Source organism: Ornithodoros turicata, chromosome 10 (genome assembly GCF_037126465.1).
Source record: "Ornithodoros turicata isolate Travis chromosome 10, ASM3712646v1, whole genome shotgun sequence".
In the NCBI taxonomy this organism is placed as follows: Eukaryota; Metazoa; Arthropoda; class Arachnida; order Ixodida; family Argasidae; genus Ornithodoros; species Ornithodoros turicata.
In genome coordinates this window covers 15,295,225-15,318,799 of record NC_088210.1, presented here as the reverse complement: position 1 = coordinate 15,318,799, position 23,575 = coordinate 15,295,225, and the positions used below count along the sequence as shown (strand labels likewise).

The 23,575-nt window shown below is 45.4% G+C and overlaps 1 protein-coding gene across 1 annotated transcript in view; it reads right to left on the bottom strand.

Moving 5' to 3' along the window:
- LOC135370653 (probable RNA-binding protein 19) overlaps nt 1-23,575 on the bottom strand; it is a 44,377-nt gene that overhangs the window by 4,610 nt on the left and 16,192 nt on the right. The window contains exon 26 of the mRNA XM_064604440.1: nt 16,866-16,992. Within this exon, the coding sequence (XP_064460510.1) occupies nt 16,866-16,992 (127 nt within the window). The remainder of the gene's footprint in view (nt 1-16,865; nt 16,993-23,575) is intronic.

The following is a 23,575-nucleotide window of genomic DNA, read 5'->3' as shown; positions in this document are numbered from 1 at the left end:
GCAACGAACGCATTTACTCCCGCAGCAACACATATGAAACAAATATAAAGAGGAACAAACCAAAAAACACTGTTGCTTCTCTGCACGGTCGTCAATACATTATATAGGCGATTCCAGAAGCAAAGGAGGGGGGGGGGGTGAGGAAGATCCGCCTGATTCCTGCGAGTGATAACCTTTTCCAACAGAATCCACGTCTCATCCTATGTATAGGTTTGATCTTGGTGTTCCTCTGCCTTTTAATTAATATCGTTCTTCCAAGGAGATCCTCGTTTGCTTTTATTAATTACGTTTCCAGTGCGTCTGTACTTGGAGGGAGGAGACTACACAAATTGCTTTCTCTTTGTGGCGCCCGGAATACAAAAGGATATCATTAATAACTCCGTCTCTGGTTTCGTCTCGACGAGGTGAATGTGCACGGAGGTATGTTGCCTTTAAAAGGCGAAATGTTGGGGCAGCGTTACGCCCGCCGCAAGGCCGTCCAGTGTCCACATGGACCACGTACGAACGTTCACGGTGGTATCCCTAAGCCTACATGTGTGTACTTCTCACGACCTACTAGATTGTAGTGACAATGTCGTAATCGGCAAACCCTATGAGGAGCCCGTCCGCACGATCCGCTAGGGGCGCTACTCATCGGCCCGCGAGATCTACATCATGATTGGACAATGGAAATTTGAATTTTGAACGCGCAGAAGCGGACGTACCTCCCGTAGCAGACGACAGCAACAGCGCCTATGAAAACGCGCAGAATGATGATGATAATCAAGCAACTCTCGTGGGACATCCACCACTTGTACAAAAATAATAAGGTAAGCCGAAGTACAAAGTACCGTAGAAATTGAAGAAGCAATAATCGGGCCGATGCGTAGCGCCACCGCTAGCCTCTAAATGCGGTGTTGGAAAGGGGTCCATATGACATGGTCGCTATATTCTCTAGTAGGTCGTGGTACTACTATAGACGTATGAGAAGTTGCTACGAAAAAGCTGTGCCACGCTTGGTTCACATACCGCCCACACTGGTATACTCTGAAACATCTGCTACAGGAAATGGTTACACTGTATCTCCCTCCACCCTGGCAATTATGTGCTGCGACTTTCCCCTAACGTGGTTTCAACAACTGTGTGCATCACTCATGTGTAATTCGTTATTGATGTGTCTTCGAGATGTTATATCTATTTAACTTTGACGTAGAACATTAACCTGAACTCATTCAAATGCTGGACGTCGGCCGGCACGCTCTTCGGCAGCAGAAAATCGTAGCAGACGACAGTAACTGTCGTCTGCTATATTTGTCGCCGTACTTTTTTAGTGTGCATATGAAAATGCACACATGATCAGTTATTTCTATAGAATGGAATTCTTCAAAACGCGTGCCATAAAAATTGCGATTTTATTACTCTTAACCATACCATAATATTTTATCACATTTTACACACCGAGGTCATCCAATGAATATCGTCACTATTCTTGGCCATGTATAGCGAGCGCCGCACTGCGATAAGTTCGATAATTAAGTTCGGCACAAGCTCTCGGGATTCTAGCGATGCATGTAGGTCTATAGCATCCGAACGCCCCTAACAGGAAGTAGCACTGCGAAAGCTACAATGACGTATTTCCGTTTACAGCTGTGGTACAAGTAATAAAAAACTGAGTATAAATTTTCACGTGAGACGAGTCCGCCCACAAACCTGCAGTGTATTTCAAGCCATCTCCACAGGTCTGTTCGAGAGCAACTGGTCACGTGTGTCGATATTCAGCGAAAAATCACGAGAATTTACTACATCCACTTTTACTGAGTTACAAAAAGTTTGTTGTTGTTGTTGTTCTTGCAGACGTGTTCTGCCTTCTATGCCATCATCTCTTTTTAATCCGCCGAAGGACCTCGGGAGTATTTTTGATCACGACAAAAATACGGCGATATATAGAACTTTTGTGGAATAGCCCGTTCGTTTATGTGCCTCAAAGGCGACGTACTAAAATAGCTGTGAGGACGACAAGAGCTAGGAGGCAGAGACACGGCATTTCCGCACTCTGAGTGATGCATCGTTAACGAGCAACCTATATTCTTCATCCGAAACGTCGCCACGATGTCGTGAAGCACATCCGTGAAAAGCTGTCGCGCTCGCGAGCAAGTAACGCAACAAATGGGCATTCCAGTTTTGTCAGTTCAATTAGTAGGCTAAATGAATGATTTTTGCCCAAAATGAATGGATCCCTCGAGCGTTGTCTTCACGTGTCTTTTTTTTTTTTTTCGTGTTAGCGCCACGAAGCAACTGTGGTTATGAGCGGCGTACAGATGTGGGCAGATGGAGAGAGGACAGCAGGAAGGAGCGGGGCTTCTGCACAAATTTCTGTACAGAATACTTTCGCATTGGACATATTTAGCCCAATTTTAGACTAGTTATCATTCTACATATTTAGACCAATTTTAGATCAGTTACCATTTGCCATATTTGGGTCAATTTAGACTAGTTATCATTCGACATATTTAGCCCAATTTCAGACCAGTGTTCGTTCCACATATTTAGTCCAATTGCAGACTAGTTATCATTCAATATATTTCGTTTCATCGTCCAATTTTAGACCAAGCAATCGTTTTTGTCGAGGCTCGGTGCATGATAGCCGTATACGTTTTTACACCATCAAGTGCCAAGCCGAAACTGCTACTATCCGTTGACAGCTTCCGCCCATGTTAACCAGCAAACCCGACTAACCTTTTGATCTCTCTTATGAATAGCCGTTGCAAACTTCGCGAGATACTGGCCCTATATATACTGGGTAAATGTCGTACGTACGAGTGAAAGGTTACTCATGTTTTGCACGTCACATGATTACCGTAGTTTCCGTTGTATAACGCGCGCGTTATACGTTAAAAAAGTACTCTGAAGAGGTACCGGCCTTATCTAAAACGGTTCGCGCTATATACGGAAATATTTTCCTGCAGAGTTCCTTTTCAGGTCGGTGTCGTAAAAATTCTAGCGTCTTCCAGAGTGTGCTGCGGCTTTGTCCCAACTCTCTTAGGGTCAAGTGACAAAACCGGCGAAAGGGCACTGGATTTCGTAAAAGGTTAAAAAGTGTCAGAGATCTGGTAGATCTGGACACACCCACAAAGAAGAATATACAATGTTGCTCGGTTTTGAGAACGCACTGGCCGCATTTGTTCTTGAATCGGGCTTTTCGTGTCCCTGAGCTTCGCATCTGGCTGGCGTGATTTAGAAGGGACGCGAAACCGAAAGTGGAGCGGAGAGTGAAGTATACTATCCCAAGCAGCACAACATATTGGCCCAATATTGGTCCAATATTGGCAATACCGGGCCAATACTGTTCCAATATTGAGCCTCTATTGCCAATATTGAACCAATATTGGGCCAATATGTGGTGCTGCTTGGGATATGACACCGACTCTGCTGCATCGGAGTTTCACGGCTTTGACTAAATATGTTTCAAATAAAGCATATGCATATATGATATACCGCCTTGATTTATTGCGTATGTATACTGGTGGCAGAACATATACATCGATTTTTTTTTACAAATGCGGCCCGTTTTTAAAGGTGCGCGTTATACACGAGTGCGCGTTATACACCGGAAAATATACGTATTTGCTGGCAGTAACCTGCTTCCCCAGGCAGCACAACATCTTGGTCCAATATTGGCCCAATATCGGCAATACCGGCATAACATTGGCCCAGTATCGGCAATACCGGCCCAATATACTGGCCCTCTTAACATACTATTAACGTATATCACATGATCCATTTTTCATTGTAGCTTATGATGTTGTTGTTTCTTCATGCATAAACTTCGTTGTATATCATATTATTATCTCACATTACCGTATGCGTTGTATTTTCACTATTTTTCTGTGCTAAATGTGATTTACATATACTCGTGATGCTGTTTATTATTGTAACCCACTCCCCCATGTAATGTCCCCAAGGGACCTTTGAGGTATTCTGAAATAAATAAATAAATATTGGGTCAAGATGTCGTGCTGCTCGGGTCAGTAATCCCATCATCACGCGCAACTCGTTGCTTCATCATCAACATTTACCGCCACGTGCGGCCAGCAACACAGATATCGCCCTTTCCACAGAGGGAAGACACCACATCGTGCCCTTATCCGCGGAGCTTGGAAAAATATTTGTACGCACAAATTCCAGATGCCCGGAGGACTCGTAACCGCATACCTCGTCCACATGTACACCTTTCTGGTCAGTAAACAATCCTCGAGAGACCTATCTGAGCCTCCCACCCGCACAAACGACACCACCTCGCGACACTAGTCGCGCCCCCATGTGGCGACGTGTGTCGATGATGCGTGACCACTTCCGTCCTTCCCATACAAGTTGGATTAAGAGCTCGGAGAGGAGTCAAAGTTCGCGCCAGATTGCAATCACTCACCTTCAACCGCTTCTCATCAGTACTGCAATGAAGAGGATGCGTAAATAAAGTTGTCCGAACTTCTTGTAATCAAGTCGCTGGGAATGTTTTTATTTTGTTTGTTTGTTTGTCTTGCTTTTCGGGGGAGTTGTCATCGACGAATTTATTTGATTAATCGGTGGCACGACGAATGTGCGTATCTCCCACTCGTAAAACGGTCGTAGCGGGAAAACGGCATCGGGAAATCGCTGTGGTTATATCACACAAAACCCTCCTCGTCTCCCTTTCATCTTTCCTTTTCCTTTTTTTTCTTTTCTGCCAGTAAAATCCTCCCCCCACCCACCTCCGCTTCTCTTTCTTCTTCTTCTTCTCTGTCTGCTTCTTCTGTATGTTGACTGTCGGTTTCGGTGATGCGAAACAAGTCAAAATAATCTAAAGCTAATAAACGCAGTTTTGACATATACTCAGAGATGGGTACGTTGTCCCAGAAAGCGTCCCGTTTTTTTCAGCGTTTCCTGTTCCGCTTTTAGTAATATTTTTGTCCCGCTAATCCCAGCTCTACACATCACCACTCACTTTACAGATCACGATCGAGGCAGTACACTCTGAAGTAGTTGTGCATATATCAGTGTCATATATAAAAGTGTCAACATCCACACACAACAGCTATGCCGCTGAAATTCGTGTTACACAATCGTAACAGTCCTATATTCTTATTTTTATTTTTTACCACCGTTACGTGTTAATGTAAGAACAACAAAATACGCGCACGATTTTCATCCTGTGGTCGTCAACTTCAAGAATATCACATGCATACAGAAAAAAGAACGAGTACTCTTAAGCCTTTTTTTCTAACTGAATCTGTTGGGGTATAGATCAACAATATACGACGATACATGTGGACGATACATAGTGGAAATATAACTGTTAAGTTCGAAGGTTTTCAAGCAGTTTGCGAGATCCAACTGACACGGGATGCTCGAGAAATATTATAATTTTGTTCTAAGATAACCAAATAAATATCTCCACATAACGCGAACATCATGCTCAGTTGTTGAATTTGAGCAGATAATCGAGCTGTTCGACGATAAAATAGCTCCCTCCCGTGGGAAACACGCGACAGGAGCTTTTTTTTTAAAAGATTCGGTGTTAACGCCGCGAAGCAACTGTAGCTATGAGCGCCGTACCGATGTGGACAGGTGGAGAGAGGACGCAGCAGGAAGGAGCGGGGTGACAGGGGTGTTAGTATGAGTTACCTCCAGCGGTGTTCGTTTAAAGTGCCCATATACTCCGTCTTCCACGACATATTTTAAAGTAATGTGTTGTTCGTGCCAGAAGTTCATAATTTACACAATGAACTAGATTATAAAAATATTTGTATGAACAACGAAATCGTTACCTGCAGAAAACAGAGCACAAAAGCAAGGGAGCACAACTAATGCTGATGTTAAATTAGTCGCTGTTGCTGCAGTAGACGTTGTACTCATCATTAAAGTGGTGCATAGCTACATACCACCATTACAAAATTAAAAGTCTACATAATTGATTGGGCGCGATGAGTGTCACAGGCGCAGTTAAAACCTTGTATGAGTACGTCGTGTTTTAAGTAAATGCTAAAAACTGTGCAAGACCATTGGCTATAAGAAAAATGAAAATAAAAAAATAATAAACGCGGCACAAAAGACTCAGCCTTTGGTAAGAAACAATACTATACGGACAGAAATTCACAACAGAACCGTTAAGTCACGGCAAAAAGATAACTGTTCATTGAGTGCATGTTACAGGCAGAATGTAATCAAATTACAACTGTAGTTACCCATTTTTTGAAAATGTTTAGATACAGTAATTAAGTAATCATGGATGCACGCGAACAGGAGAACAAGGACACACGACCATAGAGAGGCAGCGTTCAACCACCTAGTTGAATTACCTATATAGTTGAATGCTGTCTCCGTGTGGTTGCCTATCCTTGTTCTCCTGTTCATCCACAATGCATACCTATTGTCTTGTCGTTAATTAATTACCCAAAAAGCGATTAATTATTTCGCAGCTCCGGTCGAGCTCGTGCTATAGCGACAGCCAGCGCTTAGCCGATGTGCCCCGTCAAATTCCGAACCACAAATTTCATTTCATTTCATTTATTTACTTTAAAGACCCTTTTTAAGGGTTTTACATAAAGGAGGGAGGTTTCGTACCCATAAAACGACAAATTCCAAAACAATGTACACATAAATACACAAAATTCGTTCACTCAAAGCAGAGAAATTCATTCGTTCTGAAAATAGTCATAGCACTTGGAAATAAATGACGATATATTTTGTTCTGACGCTATATGTGGGCAGGGGGGGGGGGAGGTCATTCCAGTTTGACACCATCAGCTGGCACAACCAATTAGATGGCACAACCAGCTCAGCTCGTAGGAAAATATGACTTAGTCTCACTGGACAGAGCAGTATATGAAAAAAAGGCTGCGCAAATTCCTGGATTCCATTGCACAAGCAAGATCCGTCCCGCCCACACGTGGGGGCGCGGATGGTACCTCCCCTTCAGAAGAGGGCTTCTTCGAACGCCGTGTACTCGGTCCAGCGGGCCATCATCCATCTAAGCAGGGTTACAAGTGCGCAGCACGCCCCGGATGTCCGTTTAGAAAAAAGCACCAGTCTGTCATACTTCTGCGACACGTACCGTGTATTCACGCGAGCGACATCCTCACGGAATATTCTCTATAGTGGAAGAAAAAGCGAAAACACTGCTCACAGAGCCGAAGTTCTGTCCCGTGTTATGTTGAGCATTCGCACGGTGCGGAATATCGGGAGTGGCGTACCGCGCATTTCGCAGACGACACGCAGCAGACGACACCGTCAGCGTGTTTTCCTGTCGTCTGCAACGGAATATCTTGTGGCTCTGTAGCAGGATATTGCCCACGGTTAGCAGTGTACGTGAAATACACGGTTACACTATACACGGTGAATACACGGTTCTGCGCCGACAACATACCGATCAGATATTAATATAGTGTTAAATCTGGTTGAGTGATACCAAATCGTATAACCTAAATTTCACGGACTGGAGCGTGATCCGCGGTTGCGCGGATTCCAAGACCAATATTTAGCCAGGTGTGTGTGTGTGGGGGGGGGGGGGGTAGACTAGAGTGAAATGTTAACTACTGGGTTAAGCTTTTCGGTAAACTACCCAAGGCTAACTACAGCCTATTACAGCATACACGGGCATCTTCCTCTTGTGGCCACCTGCGCCGATATCGCCAGCTGGCAACGCCACCTATAGATACAGGAGGCCTGCTTTCACTGGCTTCTATAGTGGCTGCTCATGACGGCTCATCTCTATAGCAACGTCCGCAGAAAGCACAGTCGTGATTGGCGGACTCCAACTTTTGTGTCTGGTTTTCGGCAATTATATTTTTGACATTCGACGAAAAAAAAAAGTTATATATATATATATTGTTGTTAACGAACCTGCAAACGGTGGTCTTCAGCGAAAACATTTTCGATTATGTCTGACAGTGAGAAACCAGAAGACAAGAAACAACAACAACAACAACATAGATGAATGGATGATGATGATGTGGGATGTTTTCCTGCGTTGAGTGCAGGACCCTACCCCATTCCAAAGAGGTTCATATGAGAGGATGACGAGGGAAGGAAATCCCTACAGTTCGTGGAGGAGGCCGGTTGCCCTCAGAAAGGACAGAAAAGCGCCAAGTGCACGGCACTGATGTCCAGGGTTACTCCATGGGCCGAGAACTTTGCAGATGTTGAATGGCCTCTGATCGAGCATTTCAAAAGTACAGTAATCGAAATTCGTGTTCACAATATAACAGGTAAGAGATAAGCACATCTATATAGGATTTGCTCTACAATCACGTTTATGTACAAACGTACGAACAAAGCCCCAAAACAGGCGGTCTGTTCGTTTGCGTGTGAACGTTACAGTGCACGGAGGGAAATATTTGTTTTAATTCCGTGATAGCACCGCGAAGCAACCGTGGCCATGAGTGGTCTACAGACGTGGACAGATGGAGAGAGAGGACAGTCAGGAAGGAGTGGGGGACAGGAGGGTTTGTATGCGTCTTGGGCCGACTTCAGGGGGAACTGTACCGACATTCGTCTGGAAAGTCTGCCAGAAAAACCAGGGAAAACCTTAGACGGCACAACTGGTGCGGGGATTCAAACCCGCGTCACGTCCCAGTCACGACGTGGAAAACGTTCATCCTATCCACTACAGTGAACCCTCGTTAATATGACCCCCGATAATAAGACATACGCGCTTTACGACCATACTCCTGGGGAATAATGCAGTGAAACCACTGCAAGTCCCCCCCCCCCCCGTTAATATGACAATTCCGCATTATGACCAAAATTTTCGGGAACGACCATGGTCATAATAACGAGGGTATATGCCACGCGAGCTGATGCATGGGAGCGAAATGTAAGTGAGAATGTATAGCATAAGAGTGAATGTGTGTCCGTGTCTTTCTGAACGAGGCCTCGGTATATGTTTATGAGAGTCCGACGTTCGCGTGGTGCAATATGACAGCACCACGACCTACTAGATTATAACGACCATGTCATAATCCGGCAACCACTATGAGGAGCCCGTCCGCACGATCCGCTAGGGGCGCTACTCATCGGCCCGCGAGATCTCCATCGTGATTGGACAATGGAAATTTGAATTTTGAACGCGCAGAAGCGGACGTACGACTACCGTAGCAGACGACAGCAACAGCTCCTATGAAAACGCGTGGAATGATGATGATAATCAACTTTAGAAGGACACATCTTCCGTGGGACATGCACCGCTTGTACAAAAATACTAAGGTAAGCTGAAGTACAAAGTATTGCAGAAATTGAGGAAGCAATCACCGGGCCGATGAGTAGCGCCACCGCTAGCTTCCAGATGCGGCGCTGGGAAGGGGTGTCTATGACATGGTCGTTATGATTTAGTAGGTCGTGGGCAGCACACCCGATCGGCAATCAGACGTGTGCTGGTTCAATTTCCCTCCACCAGTGCTCGACGACCTTTCGTCAGCCAGCGTCCTTGAGATCATTGCTTGGGCGTTCTCCACATAATCGTCGATTCAACCTCCGTAATACTAACCTACGTACACTAAGACTTCCTGTTGTTTTGGGTGCTCAATAGTTTCGCACGACGACGGTAATTTCAATTTAATGTAGTCAAATTTAATATTTTCCCGTAAATTACAGGACTCTACACCCTTGCCGATCCTATACTATATATATGCCGATTCAAACTGGATCGCTTACCTCTGCAAGACAACGAGGCACGATGAGAGATCGACATATAACAAAAATATTGCGGACGGTAGTGGTGAGCAAAATAGATTGAAGCAGAATTCCTGCGGAGGGAGTGGTTAGCTCAAAACCTTGATAGGGGGAGGAGCCAGCCTTGGACTGCTTATTTTTCATTTACCGCGAAGATCTCGGAGAAGGATCTTCGGCACCTTATGCATCCAACGCAGAAGACAGCTTCTGTACACGGAGGGAAAAAAAATGCGAGGAAAAAAAAAAGAAAGAAGAGCGATGTAAAGAAAGAGAAAAATGACGTTGTGTTGCCCGGGTATGATGACGCTATATGGCAGAAAAAGGAAAGACGTTTTTGAAAGACGATCCGCGCACCTGTGGATCTCTTCTAATTTTTCTTCTTCTTCTTCTTCTTCTTTTTTTTTTTTGTAGTTATCGGTTCAATGGAATAAGTGAGAGTGACCTTTCCAGTTAAGAGGAAGAGAGAACAGGGAGTGCCTTTGCAAAATCGAGCGAGACATCGGCGAATTGTAAAAGGGGCGCTGTAACGATACCTCGCTGTAAGCATGGAAGGCGGATTCGGCGTTCCAGAAGGGAAAAAGAATATCGGGTGGAGGAAGGGAGGGGGGGGGGGGGGGTTCGTGTGGGTTACGTATACGACGTTATTTATTCGCTCGGGAAGATTACTTCGGTCAGCGATGTCCGTAGGAGAGAGAAGGAAGCGACAAACCGGAGGGCGACGGAAAATGTGAAACGAGATGGCGGTTCAAGAGGTTTCTACGCGTTTCTACGGTAAGACCCTCGTTATAACGAAGTCGACGAGATCAGAACAAAAAAAAAAGTTCGGTGTAAGCGGAAATTCGATAAAAGGTGGGGGAGTGTTACAGGAACGGTGAGGGCAGGCTCGGAAGAGCGCGGTAATGCTGTAGGAGCCCTCAAAACAAGCATTGGTGGCGTACATATTTGCATTCTTTTAATTTAGGTGTAATGATAATGAAAGAGAGAAAGACGCAAGGCTGGGTCTATACGCACATCACACAAAGCGGAGTCGAACACGCCCAGTTGAAACACATGCATTTCGGCAGGAAACTTCAGCGCGAAACTTCGAATAATGCGATAAATAAATAGCGAATTCGCAATAACGAAGGTTTATGGTATTCCTAACAGTGTCCGGGTTGTTGCCTCGTTGAGATATGTAGGAATTATGTGCTTCATGTAATGTTAAACGAGCTGACGCACATGGTGTGCGGGCGCCATTCAGGACTTTCCCTAAGTACTTATCATATTTTCCGGTGCCTAACGCGCAACCCCGAATATTACCGAAATTGGGGGTAAAATGTCCGATGTGTAACGCGCACTGTGGACACGAAAATATTGGCGCGTTCAACTCTGTTCCGACAGTGTCGGTGTCTCGCAAAAGGAGTAACTGCGTTATAACGAACTCGACGAGACTGAGGGAAAAGTTCGATATAAGTGGAAGTCCCACGAAAAACAGTGACAGTCAACTCGGAAGCGCACGGTATCACCGCGGGAGCTTTTAACAAATATTCAAGCAAGGACACAAGTCTTGGTGATGAGCGCCCTGCTGGCAGCCTTCAAATTTAGGGACATAAAAAGAATGAAAGCAAGCTGCGTTTGCCAGCTTCTATCAGTTCACTCTTCGCAATAAGCGGAGTCGGCTCGCAGTACAATCAGAACAATCAGGTACGAAACGCGTGTATTTCGGCCGGGATTGCGTAAAACTTCGAATAAAGCGATAATTCGAAATAAACAATTTCGTTTATAACGAAAGGGCGTTCCGTATTTGGAGTTAGACTGCACTGCATGTATCATCTGTCGTTCTATTGCGCCCATCTCCATGAATAGAAAGTTCTCAAAAGTGTTACTAGAGACTAAATAAATGCCAGTCAACGTGATATTATAAATCAACTTCACTCAAAGACTCAGTCCACAAAATATCAATGAAGTCACTGAACATTACGCGGTTTTCACGGATTTTCGAAAGAACCCCCAAAACTTTAGTTTCGGATTTCCCAACAGTAGGTGACGTCACCATATGTTCTGGCGTCCGTCTCCAACTAATAGCTCGCGTCTCCGTTCTCCGCTACACGTTCGAAGACTTCCAGCAGCCGTAGCGGTGAGACGGAAATCGACCCTCGAGAGCAGTGTCACGAGACGTGTTGGTACATTGCGTACACTATGACTCACACTTCTCAGGACTACAAATAAATTTTACTATACTTTCGCGTCATATGGAGAGACTAAAGAGAACATTTTGAGAGAATACAGTGTGACACATATGGTTGCAATGGATTGGATTCGGTAGGATTCTGAAGGTACCGTACCGCATGGTATCGTATCGTATCGTATCGTATCGTATCGTACCGTACCGTACCGTAAAGCAGGAGACAAACAGGTTGTGTTGGCGGCGTAGTTTAACAGCTTGCTGCTCGTAAGCCCAGCACAAGTTATGCATGTGACAGGGAACGCTAAATATTTTTAATTTGCGAGTACAATTGCGGTAAAACGGCTCGGGGCGACGTCTGGTGGGAAATAATAATTCCCAATTTGTCGAGCAACAGTGAACTATGTTCCCGACTGGCTCGCTTCTTCTAACGGCTACGTAGCCGACACGGAGCCGACACGGAGCCGAGTTCTTCTGTTTTAGACACAGTGTTATGCGCATGCAATGTAGTTTTACCGTCGCACTTGACGACCAATGCGCAGTTGGTGGCCACTTCGACACAGTGTTGCTCGTATTTTTCAATTTTAATTTTCTTAAGAAAAAAAAAAACGATGAGCGCATTTGGGATAAAAACTGCGACGTAAGAGTAGTGAGTGTCTTAAATTTGGTTAAATTGGCTATTGGATAAATTGGATAAATTTTCCAAGATTGCAGTATATTTAACGGGACGTTAAAGTACATACATTTAATGCACTCATCGTTCGAGCTTCGCAACCTATACCCTTCACCACCGTGTAGCGAGGAACTGTAACGCCCCCTGCTGACAGGGTCAGGCGATTTTCGTCCGACGCCAAGCAGACGAAAAAAACCAGATCATGTACAAAAGTGTGATTACCTCCTCTTTCCACAAGCGCCGTTTCTTCCATCGTTTTTGTTCTTTCCCTTATATTACTAACTACAGCGTCATCTCTCTCAGCGTAATATCCCCCCCCCCCCACGGCCACTTTTCCCCGAGTCGTCCGGAGGCTCCTCAATTATCCTCCTTATCCTGCCCGAGATAAGCCCACGGATATTAACGGGGAGAACAAAGAACCCTTCTCTCTCTGTATTGGCGGGCTCTCACAGCGTATAGTCTCAACCCCTCCCTTCCCCGACGATTTTCACGTTTTAAGATACGTTTTTTTTTTTTTTTTTTTACTCAACGCTTGTCCCAACCGGCTCAGCAAAGCTGCCACTGTACTTCTTAAAAAAAATCGAGCTAGAATTTTTTTTTTTTAGGTGAACATATTCCACTCTTTTCCCTTCGTCATTTCCCTTCACCTTTTTTTTCCCTTCGTCGGTTTCCTTGTCGCCAAATTCTGACGACACTCTTGTACATATTGCGTTTATTTCTTCGCCACACGGCCGAATATCCGACTAGTTGAACGTCGCGATGAATAGTAACAAAAATGAAAGAGAGAGAGAGAGAGAGATCTCAAAAAGGAGCGAGAGGGAAACAGAAAGAAAGAGAGAGAGAGAGAGAATAAAAAGGAATGAAAGAATCGAAACATCAACGCGCACACCTATCAGAAAACACAGCTTGGCACCAGAGTCCCAGAGAAGAGAGAGGTTCTTTATGCAAAACACTTCTGTCGTGAAAAATAGTAAGATAGAAGCAGCGGAGCGAAAGAGAAGAAAAAGATTCAGAGAAAAAGTTGGGGGGGGGGGGAAAGGCAACTGAGGTAATGCGAGGGAGGAGGACAAAAAAAAATATTCAAAATGGCAAAAAAAAAAAAAAGAAATGAAGCGACAAAGTGAAGTCGTGCATGGAAGAAGTGTCCGCTTCTGTACCCGCGAGAGATTACAGGGAAAAAAGGAAGACAGAGAGGAGGGGAAAAAATCTCGCGAGTGAAAGACGAGAACGTTAGTTCTTTTTTTTTTTTTTGTTAAGGCTGCAGGAACCATGGAGAATTCTCAAAGAAGCGGAATAAGCAGGAAAATTGAAGTTTTTTCTTCTTCTTCCATTGTTATTCTTCATTTTATTTGATGCCATTTTCGTTTTCCCCTTTTACAGTTTATTTTTCGTTCCAATGTCGATGCTCCCTAGAGAGACACGTTTCACAAAAAATAAACAAATAAATAAATAACATAAACCGAACTCCGAGCATGTTTTCGTCCGCATTCCAAGCGAGCACGTAGGTGGGTTTGTAAATTATTCGGGGTTACAGTCGTTACCCAATCTATGAGAGAGGGTGGGAAAAAACGAGAAAATGTTAGTGCTTGTAATATCCGTTAGTCCATTTCGGAAGCTCATAGCCAGGGAGTTTCAAGATTTAGCTTACTGAGTCGCCTGGCCAAATGTGCAGCGTCTTTATAATAATGAAATTTGTGACACTGACGTTTTTTGACTGTACAGTGTTTAACTCATTCATTTTTCCACTGTTTCGTACAAACCACTGCACCGTAATAGAAGGCCATCGCGCCGTTTATGGTCGGCCGACAAGTCGCTAAAACTGTATAGCTGCAGGGAACCTTTCCGAGTGCTTTACCTTGATATATCCCTAAAAGGGGAGGATGCTCCCCTTATCCTGGCATCCCAGCATCCCTGGCATCCCTTATCCCAGCATCCTCCCCTAAAAGGGGAGGATGCTCCCCTTTTAGGGATATATAAAGGTAAAACACTCGGAAAGGTTCCCTGCAGCTATACAGTAAAGGAGAGGAGGCTCCCCTTTTAGGGAGTTGATGGAACCAAAGTTAACGCGAAGCGTAGAGACTACTTGCAGCGCGGGGGAGTAAATTTCAGGGACACTGGACTAACTGCACTCTAACGAACTATATACGCTGTAATTGTATCCCCAATTTACCTGTTTTTCTTTTGTTTTTTTTTTGTTTTTTTTGTTTTTCTTTAGAGGATGCCAACGCCGAAAAGGAGGCACGAGGGAGCAAATCGACAGACGCTATCGGTCGTGGCTGATTGATCGCCCAACTGATTGCGTATCCGAGTGATTAATCAAATACACAATACCGAGCTCAGTGTTTCGCGTAGTCGCTTCCGCCGTCCGAAAGTCCGAAAAAGATTGCGGCCCAAAAAATATCGTTTACGGAAGAGTCCTCTGGGGGAACCAACTCGATGGTCCGAGAACAAATATTAACGAAATTTGTAATTTTTATATGATTTTATAAATATTATTTATAAAATTTATGATTTTTATATGATTTTATTGAACTAAAACTACTCGTAAACGCATCGTTCCCTTCGTGAGCAAATCAGTATAACTCGCACGTAACGTTCGTGCAGAAACCAAAAAGTGCTCCAAGAGAATGTAAGCTGCCCTGTAACGTTACAGAGGATGTTTCTAACGGTGTGGGACTTAACAATCAATCAATTTTTTTAATCATTTTATTTTCATTCATTCATTCATTCATTCATAGAATACATACAATTAACAAGGAACTGAAGGAACCAGAGGGAAGTCGAAGAACACTTAGTAACTGCGTGATACGCTCGCTAAAATACACCTACCGACAATGGAATTTACGAGTGACAAGTTTCACGAAGTCAATCTACCCCAGTGGGTGCAATTTACTGTAGCACTCTCACTACTTTGGCACACATGTAGCACACTTTGGCAAAATTTACACTCGTAAATTAAATTACTAGTAAACATCGATCCCACAACGCTGTCCCAAACGAAATCTCTGCCCCAACAGCACAGCCACTACCCTGTCTAGAAGACATTCGATTACAGTTTTTTTTAAAAAGAAAAGGTATGGGTATAGAATTCACTTTCCGCAACATTCAATATGGTCATATAAAAAAAAATATATTAAAAAAGAAAGAGAGGTGGGTAGGTGAAATAACTTCTTTGCGTCAGGATATCGCGGCCGCTTCGAATACCATCTCACCCGGCCCAGCGTCAAAAACCAACACTTCCGTCCCTGCCGTATCGCTCTTCAAAATCAGCCATGCCCAGCGCAACCTGACAGGCATTCGTATTGGCAGCGAATATCATTCAAAATCCTACGACGCTCCGGGTACATACGCTGTGGTACGTGTAGGCATGAACGGCGTCAGTTCGCTTCCCCTCACCCCCTTTCTCTCTCTCTCTCTCTCTCTCCTTTCCATCTTTCTTTCTTTCTTACCGAGAAAGATAGCTTTTGGTCGTGCATAAAGTACTACAAAAGTCAGCTCCTTGGGGGCGCTACGTTTCATCACTGGAAATCGTATCGTAAACGACGAGATGCGAGCGACTCTCCGCCGTTTCAATATTATTTTTATTTATTTATTATTTTTATTTTTATCTTTAGCCGAGCCGCACAGCAGAGTGGCCAATACAACCACCTCTCGTCCCAACGGAAGGACGCCCATTCGGTGGCAGCTAACGCCTTGCATCATTGGCGCGCCCAGATACAGTTCGGGCCATTAGTTGACATTTCTGTTGCTCTGGTTACGGTATAGTTACGGTATATAGTCACACATCGTTCCACAAGAATTTTGTCACAATATTGTTACGCGGGTCAACTGCGTTTGGATACACAGAGTGGCCCGACCATAACGCCACGACTGTATGTCTCCGCGCAGGGGAAAGGGGTAAAGTTTGGAGAAACCACGTGACCAATTGTCTGTCCACTCACGAGGCAGTAACAAGAGGAGAGGGACCAATGACGTCGCTCCATGGGCAATAGGGGAGAGAGGGAAACTGGGGAGCTGCGCAGGTATCTGACCTAGTTGCGTAGCGTATTGAATTATGTGTTTAGCGGTCGTGCACGGCAGTTTCAGTAATTTCGAACCTGCAATCACCGTACCCGACACACATCCTCTGAATACGTGCGTTACGAAACTGGCACTCAAATGACAATACGTACGTGCATTTCGCTATGCACGAATCCGATGTGCAGTGATATCAGATACTACGTTATCTGGCAATCGCAAACGCGTGCAGCCTTAGAATGACGTACGGGCACCAACAGGGCACTGAATGGCATTCACATCCCACGCATGCACTGTACGAAACATTAAAAAAAAAAAAAGACTCACCACTGATAAAGTGTTCGGCTGTTTTCCGGCGTAGTTCATCGACATCGTCATCGTCTGTGGAGGCCCACTCTAGCACCAGACGGCGCCCGTAGAGGTGAGTGCTCTGACACAAGGCCTGGAAAGCTCTCTGAAAAGAATCAAGGTTAAGGTCTTCTTATGCCTGTGAAGGCTGTGAGTGACGGCAACCTATTATCTTGTTATCAGCGATCTCTGTTACAGCGATGCACCTAATATCTCCTACTTCAATTTAATTGAATTGAATTTCTTAATTGATGTCCATCCATGCGATGCCCAGATCAATGCTTCGGGGTGACTTGTCGTGGAACTCAACCGTCCGACAACATCGCCGAGCTATCTTGTTCCTGTAAAGCGTTCTCTACAGCAACGGTATTGAGGATGTGGCAGAGCCGACTTTACGGGACAAGCGACGTCGTCCCGCATCGCGTTAATCTTGACCGCACATACAAGACTTTATATCTAATTCGTATTCAGGGTTGGACGTCTCTTGCCTTTAATTGTAAGAGTCACTCTGAAACGTACAATGACTTGGGAAAAGCTATTTCAAAATGTAGCCAAGTTAGTTACTACACGAAAGCTACAGGTACAGTTAATTCCCGGATTACTTTTTGAGGGAGTAGGAATACCTACCCAGTGCTGGATACGGGTACCAGTAGTGCCCACGGGGTGAGAGAGATATTTATCGAAGAAGATGTGAAAATGCGTGCTTGCATGGACAAGGGCTGTAGTTACTGTAATTACTACTTACTGACAAGCAACCAGCTATATAAAGTTGAAGGCTGCTCTCTGAGGAAGAGTAATTTGTTACAGTTACTACTTAATTTTTCGGTATCTTGTTAGTGCAACTCTGTGTTCGTAACTACGTTCTTTCCCAAGACCAAAAGTACTACTACTACTACTACTACGCACGAAGAGCTCCGTCAGTGCTTCTGCACCAACCGCATTATGGTTAGGGTCTGACTTTTTCCACAAAAATGTCGGATTCCTCCCCTATAGAGCTGTTTAAACTAAACAAGGTGCCCATCATTTTAAAATCTCTTTGTTCAAACTGTAATCCTTAAGCATTACTGGGAAGATGACTAAGATCATGAGGTCCTGTCTGTACGCTCTGTACACTCTGATTTATAAGCTACCCAGAAGATTTACGTTGTATGGTAAATGACAACGTATAGTTACTATGTCCCTACTGTCTTTAAATCTTTACCATCAGAGTCCCTTTACTTACTGTTAAGTTTACGTGAAACTACGCGTTGATAGAATGTTACTTATTTTGATCCGTTATCTTGTCACACTATCTGCCATGTCCATCCCACAAGCCTCTCTGGCTTAGACGGGCCAGTACTGTTCTGTCTCTATAAATATTGTGAATAAACTTTGAATTGAATTATTATTATTATTATTAAAAAACGTACAATGGAATTATTTAAAACTGTTCAATACGTTATTGAATGCATATCTTATAGAAGTATGTTCATATTGCGCACGCTGAGGGCTTGCCAACAAACAATTCATCCTTACTCAAACGCTGCAAGACCTCAAGAGAAACGATAAACTACAGAGGAAAGCGCACTTAATTCACGTTTCACAACGTTCTGCGCTAATCTACGCTTAATAGCACTTTAGAGCGCTACATTTCTTTGGGTCCAAACCCTCTGAACCGGCCAAAGAAGCAAATCGGCGGACATACAACACCACGATATGACGTTGCTTTTTATTGCTTAGTCAAACCCACGGTCCAATTTCAAAAGCAGGCTCGTCTTCCCGTTTGGATCCCGTCTTTTTTTAAACTAACATCGTATCCTATACCGAAGTAACACGAACCGCGCCTCGCTCAATCCCACGTCGTCCCCTTTTTATAATCCACTTTTGAAATATTCAAGCCCAACGTATTAGCGAGAGATTAACGTGAGATTAGCGGATTAACGAGAAGGGCGGGCAACAGTGAGACCGTCGTCTGCCTTTAAAACGATCGTCTGCCAGTTTTTCTTCTCTCGCAGACGACGCGAGGATTTGCTGCAACGGGACGCGTCATTATGTAACTGAAAGCAAAGAAACAAAAATTCCGCTCGGCGGATTGCGCGCGTAGTGCGAAGAAAGGTAGAAAAAGGACGAGATAGAATAGGGGAGAAACGTGATACAGCTACGGAGGTAGCAGATTTCCTTCCTTGGCTATGTAGGCAAACATGCAGCAGACTGTGTGCAATCAGAAGGCGAAGACGACACTGAACAACGATAACATATAGAAGTGCTCAGCCAGTCGCTTAGCAGTCAAAACAGGATGAGTTGCGTAACCAGTCAAAGCTTTGTCGGGGACGTGGTTTCTTGTAATTAGGTACTACTTGGTACGGGGGGGGGGGGGGGATAGTAGCCCGGGAAAAACATCGGACAGCGCAGACTCTGCGCCACGGCGCTGCTGGAACGTCATTTGCAGCCACGTGACTGTACAGCGCCAAAATGCATGACAGGCTCCCCTTTACTGCAGATGATGGGTGGAGTGATTTCGATGTAACCTGGCTTCAGCCCGCCCGTCGTGGATCACCGAGCGCCGATGTTAAGACACTTGTAGCCTCCAGTATGCAGCATCACCTTTCGCACTGAACGCGATGTAAAACTGTAATTTCGTGTTAGGTCTTTCACTGTGATACTAAAGAAGGCTGAAATATACTACCTTCTCATCTTCAGGGGATTACGAATGTCCCTGAAAGGGACGCGACCTTCGGTCCCACTTTTCTTTCAATTGCAGGCAGCGAACAAGTGCCCATTCGTGGAACCCAGCCCTCCCCTTCCGGTTTGTTTCGGTTTCAGTCTGGCGTGTTCCTTTGTCACAAGTGTGATGCCCCAGGAACCTGAGTGCTTTCGCCAAAAAAAACACTTCCTTAAAGGAACAGCGAAATGTCCCGTCACAATACGCCATGAAAGTCGGTCAGCCTTTCGCGCAGTCCCTCGGATTTTCCCTTTCCCCTCGTGCACGTAGCACGCTCTCATTGGATCGCTCTCAAATAAGGTACCACAACAACTGCACGTGAGCACGTTGCTTCATCTTTTTTACCATATTGTTGTGGCCCGTCTACGAGTACTCCCGTATTGCTGGTTTCTGAGTGGACAGACGCTTTGTCACGTGCTTTCTCCAACCTTTTCTTTCTCTCATGCGCAGAGACGTACTGTCGTAGTGTACACCCCTGTTTTTGGCTGCGGTGCGTCGCGCAATAAATACGCTACGACAGTTTGTCTCTGCGCGGGGCGGGGAAAGGGTAAAGGTTGGAGAAACCACGTGGCGAAGTGTCTGCCCAATCACGAGGCAGCAATGAGGCGATATTCGTAGACCTGCATGGGTCCATAAACCATACGCGCCTCAACGTTGAAATTATTACTTCCTTATTTGCGAAAGGGACCAATGAGGTCGCTCCACAGGCAATAGGTGAGAGAGGGAACTGCTGTGCTGCGCGAACTACTGAGCCACTCGCATAGCGTATGGCACGAGATCTTGCGAAGGAACGATGGGCGCAGCTGTCCCGCAGCGAGCGCACCCTCCGAAAATCCTCCGCTCAGTCAAAGAGCGTGCAAGTGAACGAGAGAAGTCGACGTCATTTGGTGACGTTCGGAGTCCTGATGGGAGGGCCAATCAAATTACTTGTGACGTAGATGGCGCTGCCAAAGCAGCAGACAACGCATTTTCGGTGACCACTGAGAGGTCACGGCTGCTTCCCACGCACACCAAATACATCACTACCCAGAGACGAAGCCTGATCGCTTGTGCGACGTGACGTAAGAATTAAGGGTCCGCCAATCACGACGTTGCTCTCAGCGGCCGTAGCTATGGAAACGAGCCGTCATGAGCCGTATGGGCAGCCACTAGTAGCCACAGAAAGCCTAGGTTTCAAAATCGCCTGCAGCGATTGGCTGACACCTTGACTGGTTGCTGCGATCGGCAGACTACGTGCGAAGGAGTGAGAGAAGGCATTAAGCACGCCTTCTGTATCGTGGTGGCATTTCCTGATACCACGCAGGTCAGCTGACGTCACGCGGGCCGATCGGTCGGCATCATTCTTATCCTCCTAAAATCTGGATCAATTGTGATTGCATCATCGAGATTTTACTGCAACGAAGTCACTGTGTACGTTAAACTTTTCCACCACTTCAATAAACTTCATTATGAGCACTGTGCACTCCCATTACTAGTCGGAAATAACTAGCGCCAAGCGGACCATCAATGATGTACAGGAGCAGCAGGCCTGCTGCTATTTTACAAGGCCCCCTAGGTATTACTCATTACAGACTACACTTTCTGACACCGCAACGTGCGGTTCTGAGGAAAACGAATGTTCACACAATCTTAGGGGTTAGAGGTCGACTAATGCAAAGGTTAATTTGATTGTAGGTGCACACGTAAGCAATTACACAGATAAAATAGCAACATTAAATAATTACGATAAATAATTATTTATCAAATGAACGTAGATAAAATAATTAACAGTCATCAGGGGAAGAATACACAATATGTGTATAGGACAGGAAATTAGCTCTGCCATGTGCCGCACCACACTGCGCGGTTACCCGCATATACCCGCGCAGTTTTCAGATTTGCGAGTAGAAAATGCCACTTCATGCGGGTCGCGGGTAAAATGCGGGTACACCCGCGTTTTCTTCGCGGGTACTACCCGCATCCGTGGTAGTGCGGAGCCATATGGTAGACCACGAGAAAGTGTTTCCTTCGTTAGCAGGGACTGCTGCGTTTGTACACAGTATCCCTGCACCGAGCGCGCCTACAGTGAAAGGTCAATTTGTATGGCTGAGCATATTCTTCAAGAGAGGATAGCCCTCAAGCCAACTGAAGTGGACGGCATATTCTTTCTCTACAGCTTCTTTCGGAAATGAAAGCGTAAAGGACTAGACTTCCGGAGCGTTTTATAACAATTTGGTGACAATTTTTCTCAGTAGTTGTGTGTGCGTTTTGATATGCCAAAAGCGCAGATTTCAAGTGCGCGGACGCTGCCGTGCTTTCCTATGTTTTGCTGCAGTATTCCAACTTGTGCTGCTCGGCTGCACTCCCACGTGCAGCGCGGATCCACAGTTACACCCGCTCTTTGATTGCATTTGGTATAGAGAGAAGTGGGCTGCTGTCGCTGCAGGACATCTTTCTGGAGGGCTTCATCTGTGTGGAACATCTTTCCTCCAAGGTGCTCCCTAAAGTGGGACTCCGCAACAAAATCACCGCAAAGGATGCGGCATATTCGTAATCCTTGGGATGTCAGGAACATGTGTACTAAATACCTCTGTTGAAAACGCCGCAGATCTTACTCAAACGAATTATTACCAAGCGAGCGCTTCGCCTCTGCGAAACGAGAGGGCGCTGAAAGCAGCACACTGCTGACATCATCCGGCAAGGGAGAAAGAATGCAGGCTTCGTAGCAGACGACAATGCTGGGTGACGTCACGGAATCCTCCCCCGGACGAACCGCCGTAGGATGGAGCTCTGGTTTCTGCTCTTCGCATTTCGGTTTCGGTTTGCTATTGTCATCATTTACGAATTAATTACTCGCGCAAAACAAATGCGAATGTTGTATTCGGTATCGAGGGGGTGGTTCGTGTTCGGTATGATGCTCACCTAATTTTTTTCGAATCCTCGCGAAGTCTCCGTTTATGGGGCCCAAACAAATGGTAATCGCTTGGGGCTAAATCTGGCCTGTAATGGGCGTGGGGCGAGACCTCCAAGCGCATTTCGGCCAGTGTTGCTACCGTCGTATTCACCAGGCGAGACTGGACATTGTCGTGAAGAAGAATGACCCTTCCAGATAACATCCCGGGCCTTTTCTTGTGAGTTACGCTTCGTCGCGGCACCCTTTATCATCGGGAAGTAGTACTGACTGGGCTTACCGTAATTTCACGCGTATAAGCCGCAGGACCCGTTTTTAGGAACATTTTGAAAATTTTCGGGCAGATAAGCCGCACTCGTGGATAAGCCGCGGGCAATACGACGCGACTGATTTGTGCGACAAAGGAGGCCATAGAGGTGGTCATAAACCCTGTTGTCCATACTCTGGTGTCGGCATTGTGTACAACAAAGGAGGTCATTTCTAGTGTTCTACCAAGATTGGATTGGGCCCTTGTTGTGTGTTCTTCATGGATGACGGGTCAGTGATCGAAGGTCAGTCTACTGCAATGTGGACGCGTCCCTGTTACGCATTGTTCGTGCATTGGCAGGGAAGTGCTGTTCCAGGGACACTGTCGGCCCTTTCGTTAAAACAGGCGTATGGGGGAAAGTACTAGAGAAAAATAGTGATCAGATAAGCCGTACCGGCAGAGCGCCCGTGAGGAAAAAAAATCGTGCATAAGCAGCGGCTACTACGCGTGAAATAACGGTAATTGTGACCCCTTGCTCCAAGAACAGGGAACAAGAACTGCAGTCGGACAAACTTGTCCAGCTGGTTCACTCTTCCCCTTGACGCCATATGTTCCCCATACTGTGCCTGTAACCTTTGCAAGACTCCAGCTGGTTTGACGTTCTCCTTCACAAGGAACTTGATTAGGCACCACTGTGTACACGCAGCTACATGATAGCTGCTGCTGCTGCACGTGCCACTGAGACCGGCGAAGGATTGCAGTTCGTCCTTCCAAAGTTTTATTCAATCACATTTACTAACTGAGTTTTCTTGAGAAAAAGTCTCAGTCAACGTTGAATGACCCTCACACAT